The sequence below is a fragment of the Rhagoletis zephyria genome, unplaced genomic scaffold (genome assembly GCF_001687245.7).
Source record: "Rhagoletis zephyria isolate East Lansing unplaced genomic scaffold, Rhagoletis_zephyria_1.1 Rzeph_scaffold_00584, whole genome shotgun sequence".
Taxonomy (NCBI): Eukaryota; Metazoa; Arthropoda; class Insecta; order Diptera; family Tephritidae; genus Rhagoletis; species Rhagoletis zephyria.
In genome coordinates this window covers 188,838-197,940 of record NW_016157668.1, presented here as the reverse complement: position 1 = coordinate 197,940, position 9,103 = coordinate 188,838, and the positions used below count along the sequence as shown (strand labels likewise).

General features: G+C 37.2%; 2 protein-coding genes across 3 annotated transcripts in view; one reads left to right on the top strand and one right to left on the bottom strand.

Moving 5' to 3' along the window:
• Positions 1–271: 271 nt before the first annotated feature.
• The window catches only part of Opbp (Optix-binding protein), a 57,260-nt gene continuing 48,428 nt past the window's right edge, over positions 272–9,103 (top strand). The window contains exons 1-7 of one of the 2 annotated variants that reach the window (XM_017612879.1): positions 272–683; positions 886–1,487; positions 1,565–1,953; positions 2,012–2,131; positions 2,202–2,597; positions 2,705–3,278; positions 3,355–3,429. In XM_017612879.1, coding sequence (XP_017468368.1) covers positions 677–683; positions 886–1,487; positions 1,565–1,953; positions 2,012–2,131; positions 2,202–2,597; positions 2,705–3,278; positions 3,355–3,411 — 2,145 coding nt within the window. In that variant the 5' untranslated portion in view covers positions 272–676 and the 3' untranslated portion in view covers positions 3,412–3,429. Of the gene's footprint in view, positions 684–885; positions 1,488–1,564; positions 1,954–2,011; positions 2,132–2,201; positions 2,598–2,704; positions 3,279–3,354; positions 3,430–6,495; positions 7,708–9,103 lie in introns of those variants that run through there. The other variant, XM_017612880.1, reaches the window with a different exon arrangement.
• Positions 3,437–5,319, bottom strand: ana2 (anastral spindle 2). Its single transcript, XM_017612881.1, has one exon. The coding sequence runs from the start codon at positions 5,002–5,004 to the stop codon at positions 3,541–3,543; it is 1,464 nt and encodes a 487-aa protein (XP_017468370.1). The 5' UTR covers positions 5,005–5,319; the 3' UTR covers positions 3,437–3,540.

The window sequence follows — 9,103 nt, the reverse complement described above, 5'->3', positions numbered from 1 at the left end:
TTTAATTCAATGAAAGGGGCATTAAAATAACTATCATAAGTCATTTTTGTTGATAGATATAAACGTGCACAAAAATAACATTTCACAATTGCTAATTTATTCAAATTCTGTTATTTTGTGCCGCTCTGCGCTCACGCTGTTAAAAAATGGTGAGCTTCTAGAGCTATCGATGTTAAAAATTTAACGTGGGGAGCTTCTAGCCGATTTCTGATCTATTACAAAATACCAACGAGTAGCGTGTTGCTGCTTCTCTGTTTTAAACGTTCTCTGTAGATGCCTTCTGACATGCTTTGCCGAGGGCTTGGCTGCAAGCGGTTGTTGTTTTTGTATTGTTGCTATCACCATGTATGAATACGCCATGCGTACGTTTTTTGATATTTAGTACACTTTAACAAAATATGAGGTAAGCAATTCGGATATTGTCATAACAACTATGCAACCCTGCACACTTTTAATGTGGCAACCAGTGGCAACTGAGTGGCAACCACTTTGTGACAGCGGACGAATCAGCTGTTCTGCCACATTCTTTCCACGTGAAGTTGGACGCATTTTTCATTATTGGACAAAAAATTTAAAATATTGCTGATTGTTTTGAATCAGCGGTAAAAATAAACATATGTACAAATAATAAAATTATAGTGAAACTATAAAGTCCAATCAAAAACGACGTGCAAGTATGGCGGGTAAGGAAGACTACCACTTCTAGCTTGCACTTCAATCAGTGCCGCGCAAGTTTCATGATTCACTGATTATAATAATTAAATTCTAATATATGCAAATAAGCCATATAATGCAAGTTTGTAATATGCTTTTTACTATAATAATTAAATTCTAATATATGCAAATAAGCGATATAATGCAAGTTTGTAATATGCTTTTTCCTAGCAAATAGACAGATAAAACGGGAAAGTGATCCCCTGCAAGATGATTATGTTGGTGTCGTAATGGTAAATAACATGGTAGATGATAACGCGTATTTTCAATATGAAGACGTTCCTGAGGCGACGTATGAAAATGAATCTCTAATTGAGTATGTTGAAGAAGAGGAGGTGCAAAATGACGTCTACGTTGTCAATGAAATTGTCGAAGATCAGGGAGATCGTGTACAAACGCATACACTTCAAATAAAACGATTGACAATCGATGGGCAATATCAAGACATATATCGTTGCTTAGAATGTGCTATAGATTTCGCAACTGTTGAAGATTTTACTAAATTCCACAAAAAAATTCAGAGGGAAAGGCATTATTCCAAAACTACTGCAGACTCGATTGATAACGAATCAGTCCAAAGTGAGAACATGAATAATGTAGAAATTGACCAGGTTCAACAAGAGAATGATTGGGTGTTTATAAAAGAAGAACAAATTGTCAAGCAGGAAAATGACACCGAAACATTTGGTGCAGGATGCGAGCAATATGTAGAATTAAGTGAGAATGTCAATAAAAACCAGGAAGATGATAATGAAATTGGAGAGCTGATACCGGTAAAATATTTTAGATTTTGAAGATATTTGAACTCTAATTAAAAACGAATTCTACTATTTTAATGTTATATCAACAGGTAGTGCAGGAAACCGCCGAAGACGAGGATGATGGGGAAAAATATTTTTGCTGTGATTGTCAGTTAATATTCAGTGATTTGGAAAGTGCAGAGCAACATGTTTGTAACGCGCTTAACCCAGAAACTGTAGAAGCGGTAGATGCGGATATATGTACCCGAAAAATTCAAGATTATAGCACTAACATCCAATGCAAAGCTACTGAAGTACAGTATCATTGTCTTCAATGTGAACAGAAATTTAATTCGCTACAAGGCTTACAAATTCACAGTCGCAGCCATAAACCCAAAGAAACGAGAGCAAAGAGTAGCAATGCATCGGAAGTAAAGGAAATAAAGAGCACAACATGTCCGATATGTAATACCACATTTGCTTCATATAAAAACCTTAAGTAAGTTTAGGCTTTTATATTTCGTCTTATTATACATACCATTATATCTATCATTCAGATTGCATATGAAAATCCACGATGCACAACAGGTGCGTACAATCGAGCAAGCGTTACCTGCTGGCGCTAAAACGCAGTACAACGACATGAATAAGTTTTTCTGCGAAATTTGCAATAAAAGGTTGGGTATTTACTTTTATAAAGTAAACGTTTCTAAAGCAATCAAACCCTTGACCTATTTGTCATTACAGTTTTGAGCAAAACTTGCTGGGCATACATAAAAACATGCACCAGCAGGCAGCAGAGTACAAATGTGGCATCTGCAATCGAAACTTTGAGAATAAGACTAGCTATGATATGCATATGCAAATGCACGCCGACAAACCGACAAAGTCACGCAAACCTCCAGCCAAGCCAGGGGATAACACTGTTGACGATAAGAGAAATGGACGCTTCCCGTGTCAATATTGCGGTCGAACTTTCCAGCGACCATTTGAGAAAGTGCGCCACGAGCGTGTGCACACTGGTGAGAAGCCACACGCATGCGAAGTATGCGGCAAAACTTTTCGGGTATCCTACTCACTGACGCTACACTTGCGCACGCACACCGATATACGACCATATGTGTGCGCAACTTGCAATAAGCGGTGAGATTAAAAGCGCGGGGTAACCGCAGTAAAGAATATTAATTTGAAACCGATTTAAGTGTTAATATTCAAAATTATATTTAAATTTGTTTTCTCTATCGCTTTAGTTTCAAATCACAGTCTGTGTATGCGCATCATCTAAGGACCCATGAAGCAGAACGCGCCTACAAATGCGAGACGTGTTCGAAAAGTTTTCGCAATTCTGTACAACTTTCAGCACATCGTAATGTTCACTCTAAACCTTATAATTGCCCTGTCTGCAATCGACCCTTTGCCTCACTTTATTCAGTGAAAATACACATGAAGACGCACAACAAGCCAAATCGCACTAGTGACGTTACCAAATACAAATGCTATATATGTGGTGCGGAATATGCGCGCATTCCCGCATTGCGCCTACATATGAAAGATTTACATCTTATCGATTTTGATACGAATCAATCTTTGGAGTTGGATGATGAGGTGATATCAGGGGAAGAACAAAATTCCCAGCCTCTGCAGGGCATTGAGGATAACGATGATGAGCAGGAGGTTGATCACGAAGCTGCTGTGCTAATTGCTGCAGCTGCAGAGGCCGATTGCGCAGCTTACATAGAGGCCGCAACAGCTCAATCGTCAGATGCCGCGTCACCGGGTACAAGTGGCATTGGACTGCATGAGCAGGTTAATCCAGACTACGAGGTGACGCTCCAAAATGACGAAGCAAAATTTAAGCGTGTATTACTTGGTGTCTAATTAAATTACTTGTTCTTTTTAGCTGATTGTGGACAACTACGAGACCGAGGAGATTGTCACTGATTGGATGTCAAAGTAGTTTTGAAGCAACGATTAGGTAATTGTGAATAAGTTAGTTATATTAAAACAGGTTATGTAGTAAGAATTAAACAAAAATAATCCCATACTTAACAAAATTCAGCTTGCTATACGATACTTTCAGTTTATATTAAATAAGTTTAGGCTGCCGTCTAATATGCTCGAGGTCCAGCATAGGCGATTGAAGTGTCAAAACACGTGGTGATGCTCTAGGCTGTTGTTGCGGTTGATATGGTGATTGTTCCTGTTGCTGCTGTCGTGTTCCCTGTGTTATTGGCGAACGCACTGGTGTTAATAGCTCTTTCCCTTCATCGTACTCCTCTGGCAGCAGTCGATATTTCTTTAAATATTTGTAAGAAGCATTTGACATATCGCTTGGTTGCTTTTCGATATTTTCTATTGGTCGCAAGGGTGTAGCAGCTTTCTGTTGTGCTGCTGGTGCAATATTTAACTCCTGCAGTAGAACATTCAATTGCTCATTGGGTAAATATTTCAGTGCCAGCTCGTTCATTAGCATGCTTTTTTCGGTACTCGGTTTATTTGGCATTGCCTCGGCAGTAGTTGGTATGGTATTACGCGGTGTGGGCGCTTGATAAGCGGTGGATTGGGCAGTAGGTTGACGTGGTAATTCTAACGCAAAGGCCGGTAACTCCTTATGCGGTTTATATCGTCCATTCGAGCCATTAGATGAAGGAAGTGTATTATATTCTTCGATAACCTCGTATTGTTGATGAGCTATTGGGACTTGCTTTTCCTTAGATTCATAACAATCACCAACGTTATACTGTGTACACGCGTTCTGCCGTGTTATCGATATTTGCGGAGAGCGGGTCTGTTGAACTAAAAATGATTCCATAGTATTCATTAGGCGCTGCTGCTCCATGCGCATATCTCCAAACATCGTAAATAACTTTTGAAAATCTTCCTTTGTTGCCAGGTGTTCTAATAATCCAGATTCGCGCCTGGGAGAATCTGAAATGAGGGCGGCTTCTGTTTGTGTGCCTGCACATATGGTGAGGACATCCAAGTTTGATCGGTACGTTTGAGCCGTTGTAGTGCATGCATCAAACGAGCGGCGCTGAAAGTTTTCCTGTGAGCATAACGGCTGCTCTATGCTGCGACGGTACTGTTGCATTTGCGTAGTTATGCCATTAAGACTAGCTGCAGCATTTGAATTTGCGATAATAGGCATTTGTGTTACATTAGCTGTTACAGGGCGAAGTGGATACAAATTTGACGTTATGTTCCCATTCGTCGGAGCTGCGGTTGTGCTGGAGGCCATGGGCACTTTGGCACCACTTACAATGTTTGAGCCAACTACGTGACCGTTGATACTGTATACTTCGGCACCTGCTGGTGGGAAAGATACTTTAGGAAGAAGTTGTCTTTTCCATGCAGCGTATGTTTGCTGTGGTTGATTCGGCGTATCATTTGGGGCTGTTTTTGAATTGGCGGAATCTGCTTGCTGAGCGCCAATCAAAATTGAGACTTCAGGCACAGTCGGACGCACTATTGTGGCGGTATTCATATCCAATGGCACACTTGGCGTAGGCGCGCAACGCGGTAGCATATCCTCAGTTTCGGGTTGAAACATTTTTTGAGATTTATGGCTTTTTACTACTGAAACAAGGCTATATCCAAATTGCAGCCAGCAGTAAAAGAAATTCAAATTAGATTAGGTCTGGAGTTGCCATATGACTGGTTTTCAAAAGTAACGCTAGAATAGACTATCAATATCCAGGCGTTTCCATTTGAATGTGATGTCCAGGCGAATTGTGCTGATTGTCAAAATGATGCGTTTATTGTACGATTTTTGTGTTCTGATTGTTATTGCACGTACAATTTGTTTGTTTATTTATTATTATTTTATTTTTTTTTTTGATTTTGTGCTGCCGCTATCACCTTATCTCAATTCNTTTATTGTACGATTTTTGTGTTCTGATTGTTATTGCACGTACAATTTGTTGGTTTATTTATTATTATTTTATTTTTTTTTTTGATTTTGTGCTGCCGCTATCACCTTAGTAGTAGTAGATAAATGACTCTTATTCGATTATTGCTTTTCCATGGTATTATGCATGTCGATTTCTCGTTCAATAAGCGACTGTGAATAGAACAAACAAACAGTTGTAGAAAAATGAGCGACTATAAACTATCAACACGCACTTATTGATCGAGAAAACGACTTTGAAAATACCACGAAAAATTTACAATCGACTAACAGTCGTTTTTCTACTACTAGTCGACACTCGCAATACGGGTGATATTTTACAATTATTAAAAGTATAAGCACAATTAAACCGCTGCGCGAACTTTGTTGATGGAGCGATGCCGTGGGGTGTTATTCGCAGCAACATTTCGAACAGTAAAACAGAACGGAAACGAAATACGCATCAGTTGAATGACAAATAGAAGATAATAAAATACAAAAGCGAAATAATGAATCGGCATATTTTCCAATTCTGCCTATTCCTGATAATTATCTGCTAGAAAAGTGAAGAATCAAACCTGTTTTATCACTGGCAACTGATTTTGCGCCTACGTGGTCGGGAGTGACATTTTTGTCATTGGCGGTTCATGCCCTCTACAAAAGGTGGGTTGGAAGTGCCACGCCCACGCCCCCTTCGATCACCATCTCTTTAACGACCGCCCTTATTGAAAGGCCAACCCTATTTGGTTTCTACTATTCTGTCAAATACTTTAAAACTTTAAAATTTAAAATATGTTGGCTATTCGTCTGTTCATTGTTTTGCAATAGGTATTCAGTTCATTATTTCAAATTTTAATAAATGCATCTCTCAAGGTGTATTAAACAAGGTGGTGTTGGGGCGACAGCTGAGTTTTTCGCCGTGGAGGCCATTACGTCAAAATGATGTGTTTGTTGTAACTCATACCAATGACAGTATGGCCATCAGCGTATAATTTGTTAGTGTAATTTTTTACTTATATACGGCCAACACCACCTTGTTAAATACGCCTTGGCATCTCTGTTCGTGCCCTGAGTTCATTTTTCTTTCAGTGCTGCTCCTTTGATATGTTAGTCTTAAAATTTTACGCAAATAATTGTTTGTTCGTTCCACCACATTACAAAATCAGGTTTAACGAGCTTCATTGTTTATATAAAAAAAAAAATATGTATTGTTGCTATACACAAAATTCTAATTTCGTGTTGGCAATAGCCATGAAAACCATAATGAACGTGCAACCCTGTGCCAAACTCGAAATAACCAACTCCGAGCAACCTAAGCAGGCGCCATTTAATTTAGCAAACAAAAATTTGTCTGCATAACACCGACCTAAAATTCCAGTTATATCAATCTGAAACGAGAACTTTTCCCGTAATTTTCGGAATATGACAACACTTGTTCGTTTGCGAATTCATTTTCATTCCCTGTCGATTGTTACGTGTGTGTTGTTGGTGGAGTGCGCATCGTCGAAGTTTCAATTTTGATATAAAATCGGTATTTCTGTAAATATAAGGTGCTAAATTTAAAAGAAAATTGTGTAACTTTATTGGAAAAATACTACAAAAAGTGCAATACAAATAAAACTTTCTTTAATAAAGCTTACAAAGCAAATCACTGCATCTACATAAAAAAGTTTATTGGTTTTGGAAAAAGTGTGGAGGGGATAACGTATAAAAATCACGTACCAGCAAATACCAAGGAAGAAATACCTACAAAGAAAAATAGGAAACTGAAGCGTTCCCAAAGGACTGAAAATACAGAAAAATACCTGCCGTATTTTACAATTGACGAAACGCAATTGATCATAAAGCAAAACGCGAATAAGTATAATTAAAAAGCTTACAAAATTTTATAAAATAATAAGCAAATAAATAATTGTGCTCCAAGCTCCAAATAAATTTTAATTACACATAATAAGAAGTGTGCCTATACTAAGCCATTAAACCTAAAACAAGTGCAATCTCTTGTACAGACCAAGAAACTACAAACTTCCTTCACAAAGGAAGAATATTATCACTGCCTTGAAAATGCAGATCTCGTGCAAATGTTTAAATTTTATAGCCACCAGTAATAGTCAGGCGGCTAACAACAATGTTGGTATGATAAGTGGTAGCAGCAACAACGGGCCGGCAGTAACTGATGCACGACGAAGCTTTACAGATGATGAGCCAATGGCTCAACAACCAATTGCTGGCAGCAACAATGCCAGTAATGCAGGCGCCAACAATAACAACTCAAACAATTTGTGTACTTTATTGATGGAATCATTTTTGCAACGTTTTCCAAGAACGTTCATTTTCTATTCACAGTGCATGGAGTTCTTTAAGCAGGTAAAATATGTACATATATGTATAAAAAACATAGAATATGGGAAACATTCCCTTTGCATCTTAATACATACTTCTCTGCGTATTTAGAAATTTGGATGTCAATAATTTAGTATTTTCCTTGGGCTATATCGTGAGCCCAATGTTGATTTGTGCAATTTCATACATATGTATTAGATGTAGACGAAGATAAATAGAAGCAATCAAAATTAATGCAAATAAAAAACCATTTTGATTATTCTATTTTTAAATTCAGTCTAATACTTACTATATACCAATAATTTCCTTTCTGGCTCATAAGTAAACATTTCGCAAATGCTCTTAATGTCATAACACCTCCGTTACAAAACATGTAGACATATTCATATACTCGCACCATCAGCACAAATACCACCTAAGCACGCAATTCACAATCAGTTAAACGCCTATGATAACCTCCACTCCTCGCGTCCTCCATTCAAAAAATGTATGTATGTAAATACATATGCACATATTCTAATCAACGCCAACACCAAGCCAGCCAAAATAGCGATTATAAATTGTTTTGTTTATTTACCTACTCTGATATAAGTCGATTTAGGTATGTTTATATACAGCATCTGTCATATCAATAGCACCCCCACTTCAAAGAGATATTGTTTGCCACTTATATTTATTTATTCTTCCGAGTTTTCAATTAAAATACAGTTCATTCTATAACAACATCCAAAAAACCCAACTTTAAAACTTTGTAGACACCGAACAAAAATTCCACAAATTTCAAACTTTGTTCTCAGAAGTGTTAAATATTTTTGCAGTATACAATTTTATAGCCTATTAAATTTTAGTGCAATAATGTGCGAGTTTCGAGTAGCTAAAAATTACCGTTAATTTTTTAGAATTGTATTTTGCCGAAGGTGTTGCGGTTTTCTTCCATATAAAAATAAATTGGTATTTTTTCACGCATTTTCTTCTATAGATTCAAAGTATGTACCACATATGTTCAAACATTTTTTTATATGGAAAAAAATACGCAATACAGTCAGAAAACAGAAAAAAACTATCAAAAATTCTGTAGAGTTAGCACTATACTTTTCGAAATTAACTATGGCATTAATTGTAGTGTTTTTGTCGTAAATTTGTTGTGGAAAGAAAAAATTTGTAGCTGTTATTTTTTGGAAAATATGGTATGTAGTGCTAACTTGACACCGTACCCCTAAACGATAGAATTGTGATGTTGAAATGGTTATAAAGGGGTTAATTGTAGCTTTTTTGTTGTGGAAAGAAAAATTTGTACCTTTCCTTTTTTAAGAAAAAATGATATGTAGTGCTAACTTGACGCTATATACCATGATAAAGATATAGTAAGGTAGAACCGCTGAGAGTCACTTTTAAAATTCTTGACGTTTCCAAACAATTT